This window comes from Anser cygnoides, chromosome 4 (genome assembly GCF_040182565.1).
Source record: "Anser cygnoides isolate HZ-2024a breed goose chromosome 4, Taihu_goose_T2T_genome, whole genome shotgun sequence".
NCBI classification, from domain to species: Eukaryota; Metazoa; Chordata; class Aves; order Anseriformes; family Anatidae; genus Anser; species Anser cygnoides.
This window is the reverse complement of record NC_089876.1, coordinates 67,343,393-67,370,407: the sequence shown is the minus strand read 5'-3', so window position 1 is coordinate 67,370,407 and position 27,015 is coordinate 67,343,393. Positions and strand designations below refer to the sequence as shown.

The following is a 27,015-nucleotide window of genomic DNA, read 5'->3' as shown; positions in this document are numbered from 1 at the left end:
ATTCAAGATGACTGTTTTTGTGGAAACATTTTATAAATATTTTGTAAAATCTATTTATTATGCCTGCCATAAAATATACAATGATTATTTTTGCCACAAATGTTGTTGCTTTAGTTTTTACATTTCATTTAGTTGTAACGCTGATATTTAAGGCTAATTTCAAGAACTAGAGGGCCACACACCCATATTCATTATTTATAAATCTTCCTCTCAATTTGTTCTGAAAAAAATGCCTCTTGGTGCTGTAAGAACTGCTTGGAGGGGAAGGGGTTTTGCCGCTGTTCATCTCCCCTTTTGAAAAAAAATGCCTTTTTATTATGTGTACAGGCAAAGCATTATCTTATGGGTATGATTTAGCTGGAATTTAGACAGCATGCAAGAAAATGGCTGCCTAAAGAGCGGTGATAAGCTGATGTGGACGTATGTCAGTGTTTGCCATCAGCCTTTGTATGCTCTCTTGGGGAGCTTCCCGAGCTGATGCTGAAGTTCCAGTTTCTGCATCTTCACTCCTGCTGGTGCTGTGCCAGAAGATGTGCCAGACCTGTCCTTCTGCCCAGGCTATTTTCTGACTCTCTTCTTTTGCTTTGCAGATGCAGTAATCGGACCCAATGTGCAGTTGTGGCTGGCCCTGATGTGTTTCCAGACCCTTGCCCTGGGACATATAAATACCTAGAAGTTCAATACGAATGTGTCCCTTACAGTATGTATCTTGATATATTTGCATTTGTTTCTTTAATGAAGAACTGATTTATTGTGGAGAATGGGCCAGCCTTGAGCTTGTCTCTTCTTGCCTGAGGACAAATAAACACTCAATGACAAACTATGTGCATCATATGAGACTGAGGTGATAAGATATGAAAAACTGTCCTCTGTGCAAGGTTTGTGCTTAGGTTAAAAATATCCTAATAGTACCCCATGTTTGCCTTGTTATGCAGTGTTACAGTTATGTGTCACCTTTTCGGAAAACATTTGTAAAGCTCCATTAGTGAATGCATACCGTAGGAATAAAACATTATTGCTAGCTTATAGCTTCTCTTTCCAGAATTTTATGCTTGTCATTGAATAGCAGTGCACTTCCTTTTAGTGTCCTTTTAATTGGTGACATTTGATAAGTGCCTTAAATACAGTATTGTAACAGCAAGGAGATAGAAAGCTTATGTTTTGGGAAATGTGATGTTTGATGGTAGAAACTACTAATTTGTAAGCTTCAAAAATTATGAAGGTAAATTGCATACTTGCCATTTAGCCTGAATTTTTGAGGGCGGAAAGACAGTCATCTGGGATTACAGCAAGATGGGCTGAATGGGAAATGTCAGAGTTGCAAAAAGTTAAGTGTACCTCAGAATTTGCTTTCTGTGGAAAGCAAATCTGTTAGATGCACTTATGGTCATGCTGTCAGAAATGGCATACCTCAAAAAGAAGTAAGACCGGTAATACCAGGAGTGTACTTTTTATTAGCAGTTGTAAAGAGCTGAGCAGTGAATAACAGCGCTATTTCTAGGTTTTCTGTTTGTGAAGGCCAAAACCCAAAGCTCATAGTATACCTCTCAAAATAAGAAGACAGGCTCAGGAACGGGTGCTTTTAAGCCACAGAGTTGTGTTGAGAGAGTATCAGGAGACTTCAATTTGACGAAACTTAAGATTCAGCTGGAGGACTAAGAGCATCGTTGTTGCAAACAGGCACTGCACCGTCGCCTCAAGCATGGGCTGCAGGAGGGCAGACATGGCTGAGAGATGCCAGGCAGGCTGTCTGGAGGGGAAGCGATAACCTCGCAGTTCCTCGTGTGGTGACCGCCTGCCTGCCACTGTGACATGGAAAGGTTGCAGAGGGTTTCGTTTGTTGTTAGACAGTTGGAAACCACAAAGTGAGGGCCGCAGCTGAGACCTCATCTCTGAGCAGAAGGATCTCTCTTCGCTAAGGGACTCTGTGTCTCTCTGCCTTCGGGTGAAGGGGGGGGGGGCTCAGCGGGTCTGTATTTGATTTTTCTACACAAAAATGTGCAGCTTCTAAATACGGTGATGGAATATTTTTTATGGGGTGAGCTATTAAACCCATGGGAAGCGTGACATTAAGGGCTTAAGGTCTGCCCTAGCAAATGACTGGTTTGAAGGTATTCCACTCTAAATGAGGTCTTTCATTGTACAAACAACGCTGTGCGTAGGGAGGGTGAGGGGGGATAGGTTTCTACTTATCATAGCAGGTTGTATTTCCTTATGATTTGTGATTTGCATGAGGTATGCTGTTCCCTCCTGAGACTGGGCTGGTAAAGCAATAGTCATTACCTAGTACCCCTCTGTAGCCTTTGTTGTATATAAAACAAAGAGGAATAGTGGTGCCTTGTGAGAAAGGTAATATGTGAATATTATGCCCCGAGGTGTTAATCGGCCTTATGTACAAGATTTAAAATAACTCTTGTGAGAGGTTGCTCAGTACCAAATGTACAGTAGGGACTGAATGTGTTTTAATGACCTGAATGATGTGAGGAAAACAACAACAAAAACAAGCTGTGCTACCTTTGCAATTAAGTTAGTGACTTTGGTGGCTGTTTGCTCTGTTTGCTTGTGAATCAAATATACTGCCTATGTGAGTAGAGTTATGGGAGGCAATGGGGGACAAGCATGTTGTACATAGGATGCCTTCTCCCAGGTTTATTGTTCTGCGTCCTTTCATTGACTAAGAAATTTGGGGTCAAATCCTCATGAGTGTAGCACCATGGAAGTTGTCTCACAAGCCTGCATTCATGCAAACCGTGCACTCTCATCTGCTGCGATGAAGTGTGAAACCTAAGGCCTTCTCATACCTCAGTCTCTCCCTGGCTTTGTTACTGCCTTCTACTTCTTCTCTCTGAAAATGACTGGCGTGACTTAGCAGATGTTCCTCACTTGGGCCACAGGAGCACCCCATGGCTAGTGCCACAAGCAAAAACCGTACAAGCAATGGGGAATGGGGTGAGCTCAGGAGAAGGAGGTCAGCAAGGGTGTATCTGGACCAAAGCTACTCCTGGTGAATAAAATCTGTTTCCCCCTCGGTGACGCCTCAGCCATTTGCCATGGTTCAGCTGATCCTGCACAGAAGCACCGTCTCCCACTGGGTTCTTGTCACCAAGCCCAGGTGCTTCAGCCCAATTTGGGTTGCTGCCCAAGTCCTTTCATATCCATTTTTCTTGGCACTGCTGCCTGACCCCAGCTACAGTTCTGGATGCTTGGCTGCAGGAGAGGAGCAGGCTGTATGGTCTCTTCAGTGCTGCTAGGGCGATGCCAGGGAAATCCTTCCTCAGCCACTGGCATTTGCTCCGCAGCTTCGTGCACCAAGCCCTTGGTGAACAGCAGCATCTACCAGATGGCCATCTCCTAAAGAAACACAGCAGTTGCGTAACAAAGGAATTAATATTTCAGCAGGCACGTATATTTGTGTGCAATTCCAGCTTACTTTGTCGGGTAGGATGGTTTACTCCCTAAGGTTTCAAATGGTTGCTTGTAGACAGCGAGGTACAGTTTAGCCAAGCACTGACTTGGTGGCAGAGGGGAGCTCGTGTGGGTCTCAGCAGAGCAGCATTTAGGAGTCGTCTTTAACAGATGTTAGGACTGACCTTAGACACTTACACTCAATAAAGTGCTAGTGTATACACTCCCTTGGAGAAAAATTACGGAACTTAAAACTCTCGGTTGGGTTGCCCGCTTCTCTTGTGATTTTTTTTATTTTATTTTAATTTAGTTTTTCACTTTAGTTTTTTCCAATAACGTGGAACATTTTCAAGAAGAAAATATCCCCCTTTCCTCTCAGGAGGGGAAAACCTCCTCTTCTAACTTCAGTAGCTCATATATTTTAAAACACCCTTTATATTACCCTCCCTGTAGCACTCCTGTGTGCTTGCTAGGGTTACCCCTGACAAGGAGCATTTCATGAGGCTGCACTTACTCTCAATGTGGGGAAAACAGATGACTATAGAGGTAGTCCTATCCTCTCCTCATTTTCCTGACCCTGCAGTAAGTTTATGTGATGGCAGATGCTATGTACATAAATGTGGAGTCATTACAAGAAGCCGTGTGTGTTGTTTTTGTGCTGTTTTTTTTTTCTCTGATAATAACAATCAGGTGAAAAGCAGCAGGTGATTGCAGCAAGTAAAAAGATGACCTAATTTGATAGGCTTCACTGGCATCAGTTACCATATTTTTCTGATCTCAGAAACAGTCACCAAAATAATCTTGTCTTGAACCAGACCTTGGTGTATACTGTTTTTTTCTCTGATGTCTCTTTGAAATACCCCTCCTTTTCTTCTGAAATACTGTTTTTTTTTTCAATCCATGTTTCTTACAGCTGAATTTTATTTTAATGGTTACAGACCAAGAGAGCTTTTCCATGGTTTTCTATTAAATATGTGCTATTGTAGACCTGCAGTTTGCCATTGTTGTGGAGACGTGGCACACTGCAGAGATATGTCTGAGACTGCATTTTAAGCTACATTTTGCTGTGTGTATGTATGAGAAACCCCGTGTTGCAAGGATCCCTGTGATCCCGTATTCTATTGTTATTTCTTAGCACATCCGTCTCCCCTTCTTTCTTTTCTGGGCAGTGTTAAACAGGTAATGGAAACAGCCGTGTTGGAAGTGGTTTTGTGAAGCTGGGTGTAACACTCTTAGTGGATACTACAGAATCACTTCCAGCATGTGTCTGTTTATGGCACTTTTATTCTCCTGTTCTCGTGGTGACTGTATGTCTAGGAGTATAATTTTCCTTATTTCATCTTTGTAATGTGCTAAGGGACTTCCCGTTTTACTTGTGAGCCAGTGCAGAAAGCAGATGAGCATTTGTACACGAGACTGGTGACAAGCAAGAGTCTCCAGGACTAATGGTGGTAGAAGAGCTGCTGAGCTAGCTGTCATCATTAGCAGCCACATTTTCTATTTATAATCTGATAAATCCAAACCGATGTATTGGTTTTGCCTATGCAAATATAGCCTGTATATGCACTTTGCAGTTCAAGCCCTGTGTGTCTCTGTAGTCTTGCTTGTATTTCTGAGACGGATAAAGAGAAAGAAGGGCATACTCCAGGCTGATGAACTTCCTTTCCCTCAGTCCCCGGAGCACACATGTTTGGTGGGCTGTGGCCGTAGTGTTGCACTTGGTGGGTCACACCTGAAGTCAGAGCACGGGCAGATTTTCCAATCTGTGAGCAAGCGTTTCCCACTGGCTTCAGCTGAAACCTGGGGACTGCCTACATTTGGATTCCATTTCAGCTTGGAAAAAGGTGTGAGTTTGAAGTGCAGAGGTATTTTGGAGTGTTTTATCTGTTCATTTTCCCCTTCAGACAACTATTCAGGCTCTCATGGATCCATCATGTTGTTGGAAAGGGGATAGCTAGGTCAAATTTACCTTCAGTTTTTCCTGAGCTCTGAAGTCCCCTAGGTTCTAGGTTGTGGAGGTAACAAAAAAATCTTGTGTGCTGTTGTCCTTCAAAACCCAGCTGTTTTATTAAAGAATGTGAAAACCTGCAGGAGGCTTAGAAATATTGAGGTATAGAGCAGGGCAAAGTGGAAAAAAAGGGTGGGAGCTCCACAGGACCAAGCGTGTTGCTGCATTGATAGAAAGGACTGCAGGAGCAGGAGGGAATGAGATTCATGCCCTGGGCTTGGCAGCAACTCACCTATCATATCACACTGTGATAACTTGCAGCTCGTCCGGGCGACAAGTCTACTACCAGGTTTTAATATCGGAAAGATCTATTCCAAGGACTATTTCCTGCAAGGGAAAAATGTGACTTCTGAGGAAGGATAAATTGTCCTCCCTTTCCATTCCTCTAGGTAATAAATGTTAGAGAGGGATCAGATACCTTTGGTGCGTACAGACATTTTCCTAGTCTTTTAATGCTAATAAAGGGAAGGAAAACAGTGGTGGAGCAATGTTTATCTTTTCTTAAGCCTTTTTGTTGTTGTTGTTGTTATTATTATTTTTAAACATGGAAACTGAAATCACATTTCCCAATTGCTATATTGACAGAAGGAAAGGTCATTTCTTTGCTAGAAATATTCCTTTTATTGCTGACAGAAGAGTAGATAGGCTCACATATCAATAAAAGTGAGGGATGGTAAGTGTGATGTGGGAACAGAATTCAATAAAGTTTTATTGTATCACAAGTGGACTGAAGTGCATTTAAAAACATTAAATGAAGGCTCACAATATCTGCTCCGCTGGACCTTCGGGCCAGTGAATAGACAGATAATTGAATAATGACATTTTTAAGAGAATACAAGCACTAGAAAGCAAACTGATATTTTCATCGCTCCAAGATTGCTGGTGGAAAGGGAAAGAAGGGGGAGCAAATTACAATCTGAAAACAATTTAATGAGACCACTTTTTCCAAGAACATGGTTCTTAATTATTTCTGGAGTGCTGTAAGACTCTTATGAGGCCTCCACATTTTCCCTTTGTGCGTTTTCTTGACACCTTCCCTATTGGTTGAGAAGCAGCCTGTGCCCACCAAGAGCAATGCCATGTTTTGGTAAACAAATGGGCTTGTGGCTTCTCCAGTTTTCTTTTGCTCTATTTTTTTTTTCCTTTTTCTCCCCAAGAGAACTTTCCCCCAGAGAAAATGGAGAAAATGCCAAGGGATTAAACAAGGCTATTGACACTTTGGTCAGTAAAGAGTGAATTCCCCCTCTAAAGCTGGGCATCCTTTGTTTTAGTTAAATAAATGATTTGTGCGCGTGGGCTAGGAACAATAATAATAATAAAAAAATAACTAAGTACCCATTATGATTATTTCTGAGCAAAGACTCTTTACTTTGTATCCTGCTGACAAATTGCCTTTCTTCCAAGGCATACAATTTCACAGGCACTGCAGCCAAAAACCCTCTTTTGTATTCACTGAAATTCTCAGCTTTGCTTGTCGGTCCTTTGTCCAAGGAGGCAGAAACAAAGGACCTGTTACTTCCCCTATCAGTCTTCTTTCACTGTTTACTGGTGGGGAGAGTGCACATACACAATAGCTGCTTGGAAAGCACCCTTAATTAAAATAACTTGATATTGCGGGGCTTTGCGAACCTGAAGTCTCTTAGCCTGGAGGCTGAACTATCTGCATAGGTGTAGGCAAGGTTTTCAGGAATGGGAGGAAAACTACATGCTGACAGATGGGGAAAATAAATGTGTTTGAAAATTTGAAAGTAGCCTGAGATGAAAAAAAAAAAAGATATTTTTTTTTGGTGAGAAATGGTGAAATCAATGAGATGTACGAAAACGTGCTTCATCTTTAAATATGAGTTGAATTTGAGTAAAATTAAAGAACAAGGTGATTTAAAGTGTTTATGCCTGTAATGCATACTTGTTTAAAGGCCTGCTGTCAGCAGGAGTACTGTGGATTTTCTCGTGAGGAGAAGTTAGACAAATGTTAGCCAATTCTGTATCATGAAGGCCACCACAACGTGCTCCATCCATTATTTCCAGCATGTTCCTGTGAAAAACCAGCTCCTGCTGGCTCTTGTCATCTCTGTCCTTTCCTCTAGATTGTGGGACATTTCTTCCCCAACTTGTGCCAACATGGGTGTTTCTGTGAAAAGTCATCTTTTTTCTCTTTTTTTTTCTTGAGTGTTTGGCAGGTCAGCCCCTGAACTGGCTCACCACCCAGGCTTAGCATATTGAAATGCCTCTGTTACCTAATGTGTCGGTCTTTACAGCACACATTGGTTCTGAAAATCATATCTGCATACCCGACAGGGTGTGTTCGCTGATGTCTTTGAATTGTGCACGCTTATTTATTGGAAAAGACATCATAATGTTTCTGCTGAGCTGAACTGGATTAGATCTGAAATGCGGCAGGGGAAGAAGGTTGGACAAGGTTATAGCTTGGGCATCCATGAACTTGTCAGCTAATCATGGGGTGTTTTATTCCACATTTGCTGTCAAAGTTAGTAGGGACAAAATCTGATGGACATGTATTAACATCACTTAGAAAAATGGCTTTGTAGCTTACCAGCTGAACAGATTGTTACGGAAGAGTCGCTGCAGTAAGTACACGTTTAGTCATGTGAATCTTTGAGAGTTATTTCTCTGATCATCCTGTTTTCAAACTGCACTCCTAAGTAATCATGGAAGTGAAGTAAGCCTTAAAATGAAGTCTGACATTTGAGCTGGACACCTACAAGCTTCATAGTTGTTGAAGGTCTCACACTCAAGCACAGTGAAGATCAAAATATTACAGGAGATAGCAGGGGAGCGTTTAATTTGACCACAAGGAGGATGTACACCCCTCCACATTCTTCTTTGTCAGTCCTATTGTAAGACTTTCATTACTTCCAGACTTTTTGTGTTTCAGTCCAAAGAAAAATATTTTTTTTTTGCAGCATTACAAAATGGCTTTTTTAACTGAAGGCTGAACTGACCAGTTACATGATGAACTATGAGAGCGGCAGCCAAGAGCATGATCTGCCGACAGGTGTCTGAATGGCACAACGTGTTGGGCTACATGTGGCACAAATTTAACACCCGCAGCCCAAATACAAAGACTTAAGAAAAATGGCTTTATGTTTGCTTACTTTTTTTGAGGGAAATTCAGAACTTCTTTTTCCATTTCTTTGGAAAATCCTGAGGATCTTTTAGGAAACATTGAATGTATGTGAGGGAAACAGCAGGAGTGGTGCAATTCTTTTCCTGTAAAAGCTTGAGTATTCTGGTGACAGATATAATTAAGAAGAAATTATTTTTTTCCTTTCCAATTAATTCTTAAGTAGGTGTAAAGTGAAATGGAAACCAGTGACAAGTTTGCAAGAGTAAAATTCACAAACATATTGAGGGGAATGTCGGGGAGCATGCTAAGCATGACAGTAGTTTAATGTTCATTAAAGTTTTTAGCAAATACACTTGTGAGAAGGTTTCTTCCTTTCTTTGGATAATCTGAAAAGGTTCCTGTGGTAGAGGAACAGATAGTACATTCGTATCTGTATCCCTACCGTCATCTCATGCTCACAAATTTTGCATTGCAGAGACCTAGACTTCAAATAAGTCAAAGACTTTACCATAGATATGCTGCGTGTTTCTCATGTTGGATGTTCTCCTTGAGGTAGACCTCTGTCAGTTCTCCTTAAGGCCTCTATGATTGGTTTCTGTTATGGAAACTAAAGATGGAAAACTGTGATGAATAGTGTGATTTATCTCATTTTATGAAGATTATGAATTTAAGGGAGTAACTTAATTACTAGCGTGACTTCAGAGCACTGTTATTCCTCTCCAGTCTTGTCCGACTTCTGGTGAGAAAGTGTAGACCGTTGCTCTGGGTTTAGCCACTTCAACTAAAATTTGCTTAAAAATATTTAAATCTGTTGTCTGAATGCCTTTGCATCTGAATCAAAAAGTCTTTAAAGGCACTGGGAAGCTTTCTTTCAACATCAGCAAACTTTGTGCCAGGTTTCTAGTAACCCAAGGCTTTCTGAAGGTGTTCATCTTTTTCAAGAAATCCATCTTTGTCACACCCATTTCCAGCATAGTGAGTAATTGGGAGTATCTCAGCTAATAATGGAAATTGTAACCATGCTGGGCAGAAAGAATAATGAAATTCTGGTGAATTCCTCAATATATTAATAATCCATGATTTCCCCCACCTAAGTGGCTGATGATTCCGTATCCAAATAATGGAACATCTTTCTAATTTTTGACATATATCTGTGTAGGGTTAATTAATAAAGATGGCTAGAAAACATAGCAGTCTGGCCCCTGCAATCATGCTTGTCCGCTGTACATACAGGAAGAAACCACTGACTTTAGGTCCTTTGTACTAACCAATATTTCTTGTCTACTCCTGACAGGTGTACCTCTAGGTATTTGCCACCAATTTGCCATCTAAACATGACCCCATAGCTCACAATTGTTTCTGAACAATTCTGTGTCATTAAGAGGAATGTATTTCTTCCCATCTTTAACAACCTATTGTCTAAATTGCGCTATTATGCCGAGCACCCTCCAGAGAGGCTGATATGGATTTCATATATTTTATAACAGATCTTCATGAAGATAATATTTATATTTCCAGATTTTATTCCTGTTATCCTTTCATATCTCTCACAATAAATACTGCAAAGGTTTCTTTCATTGGTGCAAGCAGAGTAAGGAGATTAAGACCATCCTTGCCAGGTGCTATTATAAATCCACAAAAGAAATGAAATACATTTATTGGTTTTTATTCTGGCCAATAGGGAAAAGGGAATATCTGTATCCAGTGGTTAAGTTTAGGATTGAAGTTCATTTCTTCTAGCACATCAGGGAGGAGGAGGGAGGGGGAAATTTTGAGTGTATTAAGGTAAATCCCTTTAGTGTGCGAAATAGTAAAACGCATCTTTCCAGATCTAAAAATACAGCTTTGTTGAGTTCCTTTATATTAAAAGGGCTCCCAGGAAGAGAGCCAAATGGATCTGAATGTATTACTTTTTTACTCATTTCCTCCACTTTCCTTGCTAACAACATTTCCAGTCAACTTTTAATAACAATATAGGCCTGTATAAAACCATAATAGTTGTATATACCTCAAACTCTGGCAAGGGAGACAGAAAAACAGACTGCACAGCATTTGATTTTGGTTAGCTTCTGTCTCCGTTTCCAAGAGGAATTAAATGGCAGGATTTGTGGGAAGCTAAGGCAAAGGGGGCCTCCCCAGGGCATCCTTTTGAAAAAATAAAATAAAATAAAATAAAAATAAAATAACTTATCCCTATGAGTTTCCTTTCCTAAACCTCATCCAAAATTTGCCAGTTGCCAGACTGTGCAGAAATGTTGACTTGCTCCATGGGCTCATGTCCTTGCCAGCTGCCTGACCAGCTCTCATGGCACTGCAGGAGGAAGGCCTCAGCTGCAGAGCCAGCGATTCCTAGCTCACAGCTGCAACGAGCTGCAAGGGCAGTGCATTTTTTAGATGCTGTCTAGCTTCAGAAAAGACTGTGCAGTTATGGCAGGTTGTTCCTGAAGGGGGCTGAGGGGGCTGTCTGCCTTTTGGGAGCCAGGGTAGCGACCGATTCCGATTAGAAAAGATTTGTTCCAAATGATTTCCCAGATGAATGTACTGCTGAGGGTCTAAACTAATCTCCTCCTCCAAAGTCTTTCTCCCTCCATGGGTAACTTAAATATGTCTAATGTAGTTTTAAAAAACGCCTTAATCTCATTTATCTTTAATTTCTCTGTTCCGCTCTACAGGCCCACATAAAAGGATTTACGTGGAGTATTTATCCCTTCCAATATCAAAAGCAAATTCCCTTCCAGATCTCAAATTTCACTGATAATCCTCAGAGATGTATAATTTTAATTTACCTTGCAGATGACATCTACCTGGTTTCTCTCTGCTTCTGTGAAGGTATTATTCAGCAGTGCCTCATTAACTCTCAATTTTTTTTTTCTCTCTTGTGCATTGAGTGGTCTGTCATAGTGAAACTATTGTCTTTTCCTTTGCTGGAGAGCACAGACTAGTTCAGCAGAGGCTGGGGCTAGCATATCCTTGCATAATCCACCAAGTTGTCGTCTTTTTTTTTTTTTTAATAACACACACAGTAGAAGCAGTGTCAGGCATTTATCCTTTTGCTTTAAAAATTAATAATTGCACATTCTTCAATTTAAGCTCTTGCATAGGCCTGTGGGACCACACAGACACGCAAACCTGAAAGCTTCAGAAACCTCAGATGTTCAGATCTGCAAAATCATAGTTCTGCTAAACAGAATAGGAGCTATTGCACTCTGTGGGATTTTGAAAATGAGCCCGTTACATTTAGGTGCCCTAATGAAAGCTAAGCTTCCCTGGAAATCTACTTTCAATGTCTATATATGAAACACTCTAAAGTTACTCCACTTATGTTACTATTTAAAGCAACATAACGTGCATTTAAGTGCTATTCCGAATGCAACCTTAGGAGACATTCCCAAGTTTTTGCAGCAAAGCTAAAAGGGGGGCAGGAGGAGGGAAGGTGTGTGTGTAAAGGCGTTGTAGCAAATGCAGACTCAGGCTTGAAAATTTGACCCTAAGGAGATGAAAATTCAGGAAACGATATGTAAGTGATATTGGAGACTTTTTTTTTTTTATTGGTAAGAGTTGGCACAAAACATTGAAATTGTAAGGTACGTGACTTTGATATTGTAGCCTCGCTTGGGAGAGAGGAAAGGAGTGGCTAGTGGCTCTCTTTGGTGTAAAATTACACTGAATCGCTACTGGTGGTCTTTCTGTTATCATAAAATGAAATTAGCCCTGCTCCAATTGCATTTGTGTCCTGTTGCTTCTCTGAGTATTTATACTCAGGTTAGCAGCACCTGAAAAAGGGAAGACTGTTAGTTGATACTCGATATAAAGCTAAAAATGTGGAGGCATCATACATTAAAATGTAGCAGTGAAAATGCAGTAGTATGCGAGTACTGCCAACAGGTTTCATTCACATGGTGTATTTACACTGCACAGGTTGTATGTACAGAGAACGTCTGCAGTTGTACCCCAGGTTTCACTGAGGCTTTTCCCAAGGAGACCACCTGTGTGTTTACACCTAGGCATGTGCTTAAATGCTTGATGAATGTCAGCGTGTTTACATTTTATATATGCTATACACAAATAGCATAAACCTAAATTGGGGATAGCTTTACATGCTGAGGCTGGATTTTTGAAGAAGGAACAAATCAGCCTTTGTCCATTTAAAGACTTACTCAGAAGAGTGAGCACATGCCGTGTACGTTTTAAATGAAGTCAATAATGAAATATGTTCCAGATGACTGTGGTGTGGGGGGACATAGTAATTATCATAAAGTGACAAATCCGCATGCTGGTGCTGGTGCTTTGGAAACAAAAAGTCAGTGTTTCAAATCGAGTCCGTTGCAAACACATCCTGGTAAAATTGTCATCTTTAATTTCTGGAGTTTAAAACCAAGCAAACAATGGGCTTAATAAAGGTGTAGCTGTCTCCAAGCCTATGCTTTTGATGAGAACCCACTGAAACATCTGGGAGTTTTCTCGTTGACTTAGAGGTAATTTGAATGTACGGATTGAAATTGGGCAGCATTAGAATCAGCGTAGCCTTGGTTAATAAATGGGGTGAGTCTGGGGCTTCAGATTTGTGAGCTGAGAAATTTGAGCTGCGGTGATGTTAATAGGGAGAGACATTTGCAGTGCAAAGGAAAGGCTTTTCTTTCTCAAAGGGGACTACTCCATCCTCCCTTCTCTTCTCCGAGACAAAATTAAATGGCTATCAAAGTCTCAAACCAGCCCTAGAGTATACAAGACAACCGTTCAGTTTTTTACTTTTTATGAGAAAAAGAGTGCTTTCTGTTGTGTATCCTTGCATTTTAATAGCTCTGTTGACACAGAGTCAACCGTCCTGTCCAGTCATACAAACATCTAGCAATTTGGTTATTAACTGTTTGAGGGAAACAGCGCCTAATTATTAACCCGTTTCTGTGGAGGGCAGATGCTGATGCCTTGCAATGACTCGATAAATCGGGTTTCCAGAGCAGCATGTGTGTGCCAAGTGACAGTTGGCCATCATTGGCTGTAATGTATGGAAAGGAACAACAAATTGCTTTGCAACACTTCTTCGTATGCATGTTGATACTCATGGTAAAATGGGTTTTCACAGTCAAACTCAGCCCAAATCTTATCAATTATGAATGGCTACAACAGATGGTATGTATTATTGTTTTTAAGAATGAGTGATACATTTCAAATGAGAAACACATGTTGCTCAGCAGCTTTAGCTGCCATTTCTGAGACAGGAACCAACTCCCTGACCCCTTCTTCCCCTCCACTTGTTGGATAATATCCTATTTTAATAACCTGAAAATGGAGACCATGAAATACTGCATGATGGAAAACTGTGAGCAAACATCAATTCCGGTGTAAGAGGATCCTGCTCTTTTTCAGCTCAGCTTGGTGAGAGCTGCACCTGTCTGGGCAAGGGTGAAATTCGTGGTTGCAGCACAAGTACCGGTCAGCCCTTCCTAAGGGGCCTTGGTTAATAGAGGTCCTGCATAACTTCTCACCTGAAGATTCAAGAAGTTTTTGCAGTGCTACTGTAAGGGGCCAATTTGTAACGTAAGACCAATGCATATTGTGATGACATTGATGAGTGCTTTTTCAGGTGCCTGGCTTTGTAGAAAATACTGCATTTTCCTTCAGTAAGCCGATTTTCTTTTCAATCAATATCTGTTGCATTGCTTTGTTTGAGAAATAAAATGGTTTCTCTAAACACAACACGTGAAAGATCGTTGCAGAATAAAAACATGGCTCTTGAAGAGCAATCCAGATGAGAGCAAAGATGTAACTCGTTTACATTCAGATGATCCCAGCCCAGTGGTCTTCAGAAACTGGACTAACCATCTTGGAGACTACATTCTCTAAGCATGCGCTTATCTTTACTATTTTACTATCTATGCACATGCCTTATGTGGAAACAAGTAAACTGTGTAAGCATCTGCAGGATCAGTGCTTAATTTGGTGGAGAACAGGCTGTTAAAAATCTTCATCACTTCTACAAAACATGCTGCAAAAACATTTGCTGGCTATGATGTGAAATACATCATTAAGGCACATATTGCCAGAACAAATGAGCCAAAGGTATTTTGTGATAGTAGCCTTTCAAAAATAAAATCACAAGCATTTGCTTACTTTCTGATTTATAAAATTGCTACAGCATGTTGGCTGGAAATGGGAGCAAAAAGCATGTACGTTCTTCCTCCAGCTTTTTAAAATTCACACAACATTCATAATACATCAAAATATTCATTTCTGCATCTTTAAAACCAATCATATTAGTTATTCCCCTGCTGAATTTAGTGCTTATTCAAATGCACTCTCTGCTCTCCTTGAAAAGAAATTCTGGCTCAATTTCTTTAGCGCAAAGCCCTTCCTTAGTGCCTAGATAACACAGTGTTATCTTATTCTGTAATGCTTCACCATACAAAGCAATCTAAAACCCAAGGAAGCATGCCAAGAGACACTGGGCAAAAAGCCCTTATATAAAGTTTGAACTTCTTTCCCTTAACAGTGCAGCATTTACGCAGCCCTCTCTTCAGGAAAAGAAAATAAGTGAATCAAAATAAAGCTGTAATCTTAAGTTCTGTGTTAGGTATTTATTTTAATTGGAAACAATTTATTTCACTTTTATCAGAAAAAATTGGGGGAATTCTGCAGTGTTCTTTGCTAAGCATGGGACAAACTCCCTGTATTGTACTGTTGGTCAGACCTGAATATAGAGGATTTCCAATGAAAAAGCATACTTAGTCTTTTTGTAGCGAGATATACTCTATGGGTCTTCCTCACCCTCTGCAGGAGTGCAGTGGGAGTTGTGCAAGGCCTAACGGATTTTTTTTTTCCTAGACTTCAGGGTGAGAAGAAGCAGACTTAGATATGGATAAAGTACCTAGGCAAGAGCACCTCAGCCAGCACCTCCTGCCACCACCCAAATCTGGCTGCTTGAAGCTCCACAGGACATGAAAGCTTTCTTCTTCCCTTCCTGCTCATCCTCCTTGTGATGCTTCTGGTCCAACACTGAACTACTCCATTTAATGGGCAGTCAGTTACCTTTGCAGTGCGGTTTGCAGGCTGAGTAAATCTGAGCAGGCTGACAGGCTCATTGCAAAGCAGAATTTGTTGGAAGGAGCCCCAGGTAGCCAAGATTTGTTGGTTTTCATGTGATATCCAGAGTCCATGGAAATCAGGCATAAGAATGCCATTAAACAGTGTGGAGATGCAAGCTATCTGCAGAGAGATTATTTATCGCTTTCTTTTCTCTCTGCCTGAATTCAGGGAGGTTTTATTGAAAATTCACCCTTCCTCTCCCCCTTCTATGCTCTTTCCACTTCATTTCTCGGATTCTCGCTTACTCTGCCATAAATATACCTGCATGGATGTGACTATGGCTTTACAAGCTTCAGCCTCTTAAATCCAAATGCTGTTCCTTGCAGTTGACCTCACCTTTCAGGAGCAGAGGGTCTCCTGGAAGACGAGGCTCCAGGAGGATGTCAGCTTGTAGAGCGTTGGATTTACTGCTAATCGCTCAGCTCAGGCCATTTTTTCATAACTTTTTCTCGTCATGCTGGCAGAGAGTACTGAAAGTCTGCTCAGCCCCAGGAATGCAGAATTAGCCTAACTTAATGCTCACATGGCTTTTGCGGCATGAACGGTGTGTTTTACTTTGGTCAATCAATAGGGTCAAGAGGTGAGAGTTTGTCTGGTTTATATCACTGTTTGCCTGAAGTCAAATAGGTAGCCAATTAAATTTTCCAATATTGAACAAGAATAGAGCGGTAGTGTCAGCTCTTCTACAAATGGATATTAAATTACATGATGTAAAAGTGGCTACAGATGATTCACAGCAATGATATGACCCAGTTATGTGTTTATCGCATTCAGAAGACAATTGTGAGGTTGATTTCATTGCCAGCTGCGTGGTAGTTAATGATCAGTAAGAAAGCCTCAAACTGAGAACAACTTCTGTTCTAAATACAGCCCGCCAATCTCAACTGCACAAGTTCCCAGAATGAATCGTGTATGTGTAATAGATCTAAAAATAAGGAGGAATATGCTTTTATTGAAGAATAACAGTATATATTCACTGTAAAACTGTTCTTCACTTAAAAAGAAAAATCTTATGCAGAAATGATGGACTTGCTTCTAAATGCACATAATTGCACTGACCTACAGCTATATGTCTCCTGATTAACGCTGGCAATAAATGGAAGTCCTAATACAATTTTGAAGCCTATGAAATTAGCAGTAAAAGCCAAAATTGTTACTTCCTCTTCAGACTGACGTTTTTACTGCAACCATTAGTTTTAAAAACATCAGGCAAGCTCTTTACCCCCAGTCATCTGTCCAGTATCAGTGTTTTAAAAATTCATTTCTGGAAAGAATTGTGCATATGATAAGCATCAGTTTGAAAATTCAATTTACTGCATAAAGAATTTGGGGACACAGTTTTTCATAAAACAAAATAAGTCAATTAGAGCCTCCTTTTCACACCCTGCAGGTTTTCTTTCAAGTGAAATAGTAAGAATTGTTTTTAGGTCTATAAAAGCATAGACATTAAAGCTCCAAAGAATGATGTGCTACGGAAAATATTGAATTGGAGGTACCTAAGAGAAAATTAATGTTGTAGTGTTTTTCCTTTGATTGTAGGTTTTATTATGTGGCTTGTTAGTTCCATTAAAAATAAATATGCAAATATCTCTTGTTCTAAAACACATTTTATTGGAAAAGCCAAGATTTCTTTCACATGTAAATTAAAACCTAGCAGCATCCCAATGTCTCTTTTCAGCCAGTCCTGCAGCAGAGACATTTCTGTGGTGGTGTGTGGCAGCTCTGTAAAAACCCATGGCAAAGCAAGTGATGCTCTGGACAGCAAGCAAAGAAAACTGTGGCTTTACTTGCTTGTCTTTCTAGTTGAAAAAGAGCGTGTTATATGGACCTGAATTTTGAACTGGAGAATGCTCCTGTTTGGCCTTTTGGGAAGGTTTTTGCCTGCCTTGAAATGGGTTGGAGCAGAAAAGAGAATTTCAGCACTGCTACTTAAACCTTCGAGCCCTCCTCAGCCCTCCTCTTATCCTCAATCTAAACAAAAATCACCGTAGTTTCTCAGGGAGATGCCTGATCTGTCATGCTTGTACAAAGGTGAAGCTTCCTCACTAGTACAGTACCTAGTGGAAGAGGTTTTCCGACTTCATGGTGTGCCAAACTCCAAACCTAATTGACACAGACTTTAAAACAAAAAGAAAAAGGAAGTGCTGGAAGTATAAATACTCTGTTGTGTACCTGCAGCATGCAATTTAACCCTCAATTTTTTGGAATAGGCACACAGAAATAGTGAAGTGTTGTAAAAAAACGGTCATGTCTCTGTAAAGTTTAGTCTGCAAGAAATGATTAATGCACCCTTGTTTGGTGGTTATCTTGCTAAAGGTGCTTTGCAGTGGACATTTTGTACTGCCTGTGATACTCCTGGCTGCTCAAGCAACTGAGTAATTGTAAAAGGATGAGTGAGAAAAATAGCAAGCCTGGCAGGTGAACCTTGCAAGTGAAATAATAGAAAAAATAGTCTTCCATTTACTGTGAAGTCATCATTAATAGAGTTTTTGGGCACTCTTTCTCTTTTTTTAGAGAGTCCAGAAGGACTAATCCTTGACAGTTTCACTGGTAGTGGAGCAACATTTTAAAATCTCGTGTCTAGTTACTTAGGGTGAAGCTTAACTAAATCTGTTGATGTTAAGATTTCATTGATTTTAAGCAAATTGACCAAATAAAATAATAAAAAGCCTGCTGACTGCAGGCCTGTGCATACTTGACAGTAAGTGCAGAACCTGTAGGTTGATCTGAACTTCTCAATAAATTGATTTAAAAGAGTTAGAACTATATCAGCTGAAAGACATAGTAATAGAGTAACCACATAGGAACTGACAGCTGTTTGTCTGTCCCATCATTTTTTTCCAGTTCCTTTTGTGTTTTTTTTTTCTAAACATTGAAGTTTCCAGTACTGATGTGAACAAACCACCAGTACCTCTCTCTCTTATTGATACCTGCTCCCCTGAAATGAAGCTGTTACTCTAACACATGCATATACCTGCAGAGCCGAAATTGCACCTTGGGGTTTTTGTTCTCCTAGCTTCTGGTGGCAGAGTGAAGCTGCCAAATGCAAGCTGTTTGAAAAGTGCTTCAAGGGATGCCCGGGCTTGCCACATAGCATCCTAGGCAAAAGAAGGCTGTCTGTGATTATGCAGCTAATTTAAACCAGTTGCATCTCAGTGTTTTATACTTTGGTCAGAAGCATTGCAATGTAAAGGTATAAGGAGGACAAGTCATGCTTTTTTCCTTTCCTTTCCTTGCCTTGCCTTGCCTTGCCTTTTGCCTTTTGCCTTTTGCCTTTTGCCTTTTGCCTTTTGCCTTTTTTTTTCCTTTTTCTTTTCTCTTTTTTCTTTTCTCTTTTTTCTTTTCTCTTTTTTTTGTCATTCCTGTTTCGCTCTTGCTAATACCCTGACTCCCTAGTATTAGATTTCCATTGTTGGGAAGGAAACAGGGTTTGGCTTTACAGCTTCACGTTGGTGCTACAGGCTGTATTTCAAGCAGGTGTAAGATCTCTCTCTGCATCCTTCCTTCTGCTGGATATTGCTTTTAAATAAACCAGCAATGAGTTTACACTAGTAAACTCAGTGTTCTTCCTATTGGACTGTAAATTATTTTGGTCATAATGCATCTCTCCTCTTCTCTTCCCCTTTCTCTTTAAAATGTTCACTGTAATGCTTTGTCTGATAAGAACTGAAGGTTTCTTACAGACTGTTGGATATCCCATTCGTATTTCCCATCCCCAACTCCAATATGTAGAATTAATCTTAGAGAAGCTGAAAAGTCTCTTTGTTCCTCCTTTGTTCGCCGTAAAACTTGAGGGCAATAGCCTATGATGATGCTATTAGTGGTTGTAATTTTGGATTGCATTTTCTGAACACGTATGATCCTGTGAGTTGTTAAATTTGTGCTCTGGACACACCTTCATTTATTTATATGCATTTGCTTAAATGCTCACATTGACGGGGAAAAAAAAAAAAAGCTTTAGCCTTGTTTTAAAAGAATTTTCGAGCACTTTTAAAGTCCTTTAAAAAAAAAAGTGTGTATATATATTATTTTTCTCTTTCTATTTTTCTTCCAAACATGCACTGAAAACTGCTGAATGGTGATTCTCACATTCTCTGTGTGGAAACTATTCTGTACAAGAGACCTCATGTGTAACAGTGTTGAAAATCTAATCAGGAATGCTTCATGGAGCTGCAAAATCGTTGCTGGATAAAGCATTTTAAAAGGAAAGTGGAGCTGTAATTGCCAGAGAAGGTCACGATTGCAAACACTGTGTTGACTGGATGTGACTTGGATGAATCCTGATGGTCCAGAAGGAAACCCAGTTATGCCCTAACCTGTTGGCTACTATTTTCTGTTCCAGCTTTCTGCTTGTGAAACATAGTCATTATATGGCTAAAGGTTGGAAGACAAATCAGAAATTTTGATTACAGTCAACAAGCTCAGCACTCTGCACACTCAGGTCCCCGGTGTGATGATACTGTGTACAGCGGTGCCATTTTCCACTATCGACTTTGTGAGCAGGAGTCTTCCCTGACCTGCTCTATAAATAAGGTCCGTGTTGCATGTAAAGCCCGAAGTCCCCTTTAGATTTATTAACAAAGAAAGTAACAAAAAAATATCATGCTGAGCTGCTCCCAGAGCTCCTCCCCGAGGACTGCAGTGTTCGGAGCTGAGGTCCTCTCTGAACACCAAATGTTCTCTATTTATCCTCGGTGTGAGCAGCGGTAGCACGATATGTTTTGCAGAGCCACTTAACCCCTTCATGGAAAGAACTACATGTCATACTGTTTCTTGGGGAGGGGGAAAAGGGTTGCTGTTTTCTTTATTTTCTGTCCTTACTGTATGAATATGTTAAATGACTTTTTGTATAATCTAATAGGCTTATTGCTGCCTTTACAGTAGGATTCAGAGTCAAAGGTCCTGTGACAAGTTGTTGTGTGCATGTGTGCATGTCACAAATATCACAGCATTACACCGCTCATGCAGTCATGGCCAGGCAAAGCTGAAAACATAACAGAGGGCCTACCCTGCTGTGCCCCACTGGTACCTGTCTATCTTGGCATTTATCTTCCTGAAGCATCTGAAATCTCATTTTGCTCCTGCTCTTGCTGTTGTGTTCTCTACTTCTGATGAGTCTGGTTTGTGCTTTTTGAAGGTGGCATCTTGGTGATCCTTCGATTCCTTTGCCATCACTAGAAAAGAAAACAGGCCTTTATCTATTTGCCAGTGCAAACTGGGGCAGCTCTGTTTTTGTCAAATTAGTGGTGAATTGGCACATACTCTTCCTCATGATTAAATTGGCATCTATCAGGCTGTGTAGACACCAGGAATGGGGGAGAAGGAGCACCAGGGAGAGCACCATATGCCCTGGTGCTCTGCTAGAGATGTGAAGGACAGCAGTACCCTTGGACTAGTTTCCAAAGGGGCCGTGGCTCCAACCCCATGTTGTTTCCCTGCATTTGGTGCCCTTGAGCAACATCCCCCTTTCCATCCCCAGCTGCCTCAGGCCTTCTTCACAACAATGGATCACCACTGGTGACCGTACTGGTGGCATCTCAGCAGCTTTTACTGCTGGAGATGAAGGCTGTTTCCTCCTTGGCTGTTCCTGTTCCCGGGATGGGTACCGTCAGCAGGTTCATTCACAGACAGCTGCTCCAACAACAGGGTGCCAGGGGGAGACGCTTTGGGGTCTTTGCCAAGCATTGTGGTGACTTGAAGTGTATCCAGAAGGCAACTGGCACTTTGTCCAGGGCACAGACCACGACCCCTCCTCTTGGGAGCTGACGTGTAAAAGGGAGCAGCTGTGTTGTGCGTCACATTTAACCTCCTGGTGGTTGTCGAAAGTGCGGCCTGTTCTGGGAGTTCGACCTTAAAATGGCAGAGGCCAGGCCTGGCTCTCACAGGAAAAGAAACAAGCTTTTGACAAGCTGAAGAAGACAGAGGAACATTCCACACAGGCTTTTCTTCCTCCTGCTACTCAAAGAACCAACCTTTCAGAGTTGAATGTACTGGGGAGTCTGTCACTGGGAAGTGCCTGGGCAATTGGCAAGCCCGACAGCTGAAAACGATGCTGTTAAGGCAAGAAACGTTTTCAGTCCCTTCAATCAGATTCCCTCATGCACAGTCATTCTCTAGTCTCACCCAGGCTTTGCTGACAACAACCAACAAGCATCCAGGTAGGCTGCAAGAGAGAAGATAGCTCTGAGTTCATGGAAAACACATCAAAGACCTGAATGACAGCATCTGAATCTGACCTCTCCATGCTCTGCCCTGAGAAGAAGTGATCCACAAGAGTTCACAACACTGAAGCTGCAGGACTAGATGGACTGAAGAATTATCCATTATACATGTTTCTATGATTCTATGATCTCTAAAAGGAATTTACCGTGGTGTGATCCTCCCCCACCCTTTAAAAGTACCTGGCAAGGTGTCCTTGCCAACTTGCATACAACACACTGGAAGGGTGCCAATAGTTGCATTTGCAGTTATCATCTCTTGAAGAAAGGATCCATGGCCACCCCTTACCCTTGCACTGTGTCTTATTTGATATTTGACTATGGTTAAAGCCACGTTTGGCACCATTTCCTGTTTCTGCCATGGCTTCCTTGAGTGACCTTCGACAAATCAGGGAATATTTTCCTGCCGCTGTTCCCAAATGGGAATCTTAGTCAATCTTTAATTAACCCTGACTCTTTTGTTTGTTTAGCTTGCAAGCTGCTGGGAGAGCAGTCTTTTCTCACATTAGCAGTGGACCATTGCCTGTTTCCACTCAGGCCCTGGGGCATTGCTATAGGAAAAGTACCATCAAAAGCAACAGTACATTTCCTTGCCTGTTATCTTTGCAGCTGTGGCAGTCACACCCCCAGTGGAAGTGCTGTTGCTGGCTTGTTGATCCACAATTTGGGATTTTTTTAATCCCAGCATACATAACAGGAATGTTGAGAGAAGCAGTTTTGCAACATCTGTGAGGCTTGTGTTTAAAATAGGATTATGAAGAACAAAATGAGGTACATCCATGAAAAAGCCATCTTTCTTCACGGCAAAACCGACTGTCTTAGAGATTTTTACTTTTTATTTAGTGTTGATATTATTTTCCTACCTTTTACCAAGTGAAAACAAAATACCTTTTTATCTCTGAAAGCCTTTGCTTAGGAGAATCAGCACAACAAGTTGAGACTGTATATATAGTTCTTAAACTAGTTTTTTTTTTTCCAGTGCACATAGGTCATTGAAGCCATTGTTTCATCTCTTTTCTTTAGGAAAATGAGCCTTGTTCTTTTTGGCTGGTATTTTGTCTCTATATTTGGTTGTGATGCAATCAGAGACGACCAGAATTTTAAGTAGTAAAACAAGTTTTTGAGAAGTTAAAATTGCAACTCCAATCCAAAGGGTATGTGGCTTTGGAATTAAATTGTTATTATTATTATTATTATTATTATTATTTAAATATTTTAAAATACCTAATTTGGTGTGGGTGGTTGTGTTTTGTTGTTTGTTTGTTTTTTTAAACTTACATATATTCAAGTTTCACAGCCCCCACTCCCCGAAAAAAGAGAGAGAGAACAAGAGATTGTAATGTGCTCCTGCTGTTTATACCGTGAATGCTTTCTCCTGGCTCCACTTGTGTTTCAGGAAGGAATGATGCATGTTTAGCAAATGGAGGTCTTCTGCGGGACATCCAGATCTCCAAAGAGCTCTGACAGTACTGGACCTGTCATCTCAGTTTTTCGTTGAACAAACTTCTCCTGTCCTTGCGTTCATGCATGGCTGTGCATATGTCAAACAATTTCACTTCACTTAATTCGCTACAGATTGTGTTGTGAGCACCTGGTTCAGTTTTCCTCTGACCTTGTTGCACGATGTGGAGCAAACTGTAAAATCTTTTCTTTTTTCCTTTTGCCATCCTGAAAACTGCAGTAATAGTATTCCTAGAGAGTTGTGAACTAAGAATTGCCATAAGCAGTGAATTAGATACCTGACAAATGGCCAGCTCTGCGGGGTCACTGAGCCTTGCTCTGACAAGGCTTCAGGGTGCTGACATTTGTGTTTGCTTCCTTACCTGTAAAATGGGGATAACTCTTACCCAGGTGCAGTTTTGGAGGGAGTAGCTGTGTAATACTTAGTTCCAGTATTTTGCAAACTCTCAGAGAGGTCTTCTGAAAGAGGTGGAAGCCAGCAAAGCGGGCTGTTCCCAGTTTGCATTTCTTGCCTGTTGGTCATGAAAAGAGCGATGCCAGAGCCTTGTCAAGAAGATTCCCAAGGCTTGAAACCAGAGGCATCTGCTGGGGTTATGAACTGCTTAGCAGCCTGGCTTGGTGGCGGGGGTTCCTGTAAATTGATCGGCTCTGTCTTTACCTATACATTTCGCAGCTGTTGTGGGGAACACTTTATTTGCTGCACAGCTGCGGGGGCAAGAGTGGCAGATAAGTCGACTGGAAGAGATGGATGTGTGGTCACATAAGCAGAGGACAAGAAAGCGTGGATTTGTTCAGGCTCTTCTGGATGTGCCTTCCTGCAAGAGCGCTGTGGGGATTTTTGTGGGGATGGGGATGCCTTTTCTTCATCTAATGCGCCCTGAAAGGCAGTATGAAGTGACTGAGGAAGCCTAAAGAAAGCATGTTTGTTCTCATTTTGTATTCCTTTCCAATGGTGTGTTTCAGCGGCACACGTTCTGTTGGCTGAAGTCATAAATCATGAAAAAAAAATCCTAGACTATGAGCTGGCCTGGCCTGAACACTGCAGCCAGTGACGAGCTCCTTTGCTGAAAGCTGGGCCTGGGGTCATCAAAAACTCACTACATCGCATTGCTGACATGCGTGCCAAAGGGCAGGATGGCTCTGCTGCCTTTTCCTCCACCTCCTGTGTCAGCTGTGTCTCCCAGCTGCTTGCGAGCATGCAGAGCTGGAGCTGATCCATTCATCTTCCTTTTTTCCTTCCCCTGTGTCAGAGTTTGACACCAGGACAGGCAGCACCAGCTGCCAGGAGCCCCCTCCCTGCCTCCCGTCACCCCCTCCTTTTTGTTTCAGAGAAGGGCAGTCTCGGCCTTTGTAGATAATACATACACTTCATCCTTTCTCCAAGTCTCAGGTCACACAATCTGGTGTTATTAAAAGTCTTTGAGCCTCCAACACGAGCTGAAAATACCCTAGATCAGACACTGAAGGAGAAGAGCCAGAACTGCTCTTCTGTGCCATTTTCTGAGCGTTTCAAAATGGGTTGGACTTCTGTTAATTTAAACGAATGCCCTTGAAGCCAACAAGCGGGTGTTCCAGCTCACTGGGGTCAGGTAGAGCCATCACAGGAACTCTCTTGTTTTTCCCTTTAGCTCAGGGACAACGTGGTAACACGCTGAAAGTTCTTAACATTTTTTATAAAAGTAGGCATTTGTGAAATATCAAGCCACATGAGCTTCTTCTACTAGAAGGGTGGGCTACCCACAATCTCTCACTCAAGTCACTGCTCTTGCTTGCAACACCTAGGGTTTCATAAGCTTGTTGAGGCCAAACAGTTGATCAAACCTTTGTTGGATTATGCCTACATGTCATCTGAATTTTATAATGATTCACTGATTTCCGGGATATGTGGTTTTTTTAGCCTCAAGTATTGTTATCATTTTGTTGTTCTGCTGGTCATCGGAAACTGCTGCCTCTCTCAGAGAGGTGCAAAAAGAAAGCGGGCTGGGTTGGTGATGAGCTGCGGTGGCAGGAAGATGAATGCATGTTGCTGCATGGTCTCCGGGTTGTGTTTTCTCACCAATCTTAACCATGATGCGTCTTAAACTGTTTCACTTCTAGCCTAGCACAGCATCTTTTCACCAGGTGATCTTAGGTCATCCAAGTGTGCTTGGGTTTGGTCCAATTCTTCTCAAATGCCCAGCTTCTTCCTTTCCCTCCTACCCCCAAGGTTATTTAGTAGTTTGGTGGAAAGATGCATCTTCAGAAGCCTCTCCCAGGAGACACTAAGCTTTGTTTGTGCTGTTCATGGGCTTAGGCTCTAACGTGTTCCCGTAAGATCTGTTAGATGAGGCCACCCAACAACACAGAAGAGAAAGGCTACAATGAAAGGAAAGGGCTGATGTCCCATCACCACCACCATACTGGCATGGCTTCACTGATGTCTCTTTGGGAACCTCCAGCAATGTGACCATTTGATTCTTGGGTTTTTCCTCATCTAAATTGTCCAAAAGAGAGATTTCAAAAGAGCATTTACCTGAACCATGCATAACCCTGGCGTCTGGCTTTGTCTCTTTGACCTCTTAGGGTCCCTTTTAGCCCTTTTTCCTATTTTCAGGTTACTAAAAGCTGGGCTAAAAACTGAACCTCACCCTTAACTCTTTTTCCAGTTTGAAGTTAGCAAGATAAGTAAGTGTTGTTTTACATAAAAACTAAGCCTTAGCAAAGTGGACAGATTTATTGAATTACCTCATAGCAAAATGAGTGTGTTTCATTGTCACATAATTTTTTTCTTTTTACTTCAGTGAGATTTTTTTTTTTAATCTATTGGTGCCATGGTGAAAATACTGCATTGGCTAAGAAATAGAGAGAGGGCACCACATACTGACCGCTGTAATAATGTACACCAGTAAATATTGTGCAAGAGCTCAAGGATCCTAATTTCCGAATATAAAATATATTAGAAGTTAAGCTGTTGCAAAAGCACACAAAAGACTTTTCTGAACCTTCATAAATTCATATGCTTTAAATTAGAAATAAAATAGTCTTTTTTTCATTAATGGTGAAAATGATAGGTCTTAGTAGTGCCTAATATTCAGTTCATTGCAAATAGTACCAAATTTCTACATATTCACCGCATATATTTTATTGCTGTAATTTGTGGTTCTCCCAAGCAGAATAATATTTTTACTTCACTGAATATACCAGTGCAAGTTAAAGGTCTCAGATGTATTCCTTTAAAGTGACAGTTCATTCCAGCTAGGTCCCTGCTTTATATCAGTGCTTATTCATTAAAAAACTAAGTATAAAATATAATGTCATCCTTCTTAGTCCTAGGTTCATACGGTAGGGAACCAAATCCTGAAACACATAAAAGTGCTTTTTATTCGTGCGTGGGCCCAGAGCACACATTTGGTGCGAGCTGCCCTCCGTTAATGCGTTTACCTGCGTGCTTCGTTAAGTCAACACATCCCAACGCCAACCTGCCAGAGGTCCGCTTGTGTGGCAGCCGCAGCCGGTGGCAGCCTGGCTGGTGCAGCCTTCCCCAGAGCACCGTGGGGACCCCCGCCAGCCCCTGGCTCCGTTTCTGCTCCTTCGTCAGCTCGGCAAGTATGCAAGGGCTTTCTGCGCGGTCCTGTAGCTAGTGATTAATGAGTTCTTGGCGCGGCGAGGAGACAAGCGAAACAGAGGTAAGAAAGATGCTGCTGCACAGCGGAGAGAGGGAGTTTTGCTCAGCTGGGGTCGGAGGACACCCTGAAGTTTAGTGGAGGAGTTGC

At 41.4% G+C, this 27,015-nt stretch overlaps 1 protein-coding gene across 21 annotated transcripts in view; it reads left to right on the top strand.

The window, feature by feature from the left end:
- Nucleotides 1–27,015, top strand: part of ADGRL3 (adhesion G protein-coupled receptor L3) — a 535,525-nt gene that overhangs the window by 312,487 nt on the left and 196,023 nt on the right. For all 21 annotated transcript variants that reach the window (XM_048067842.2, XM_048067827.2, XM_048067821.2 and 18 more), the window contains one exon: nt 591–700. In XM_048067842.2, the coding sequence (XP_047923799.2) occupies nt 591–700 (110 nt within the window). The remainder of the gene's footprint in view (nt 1–590; nt 701–27,015) is intronic.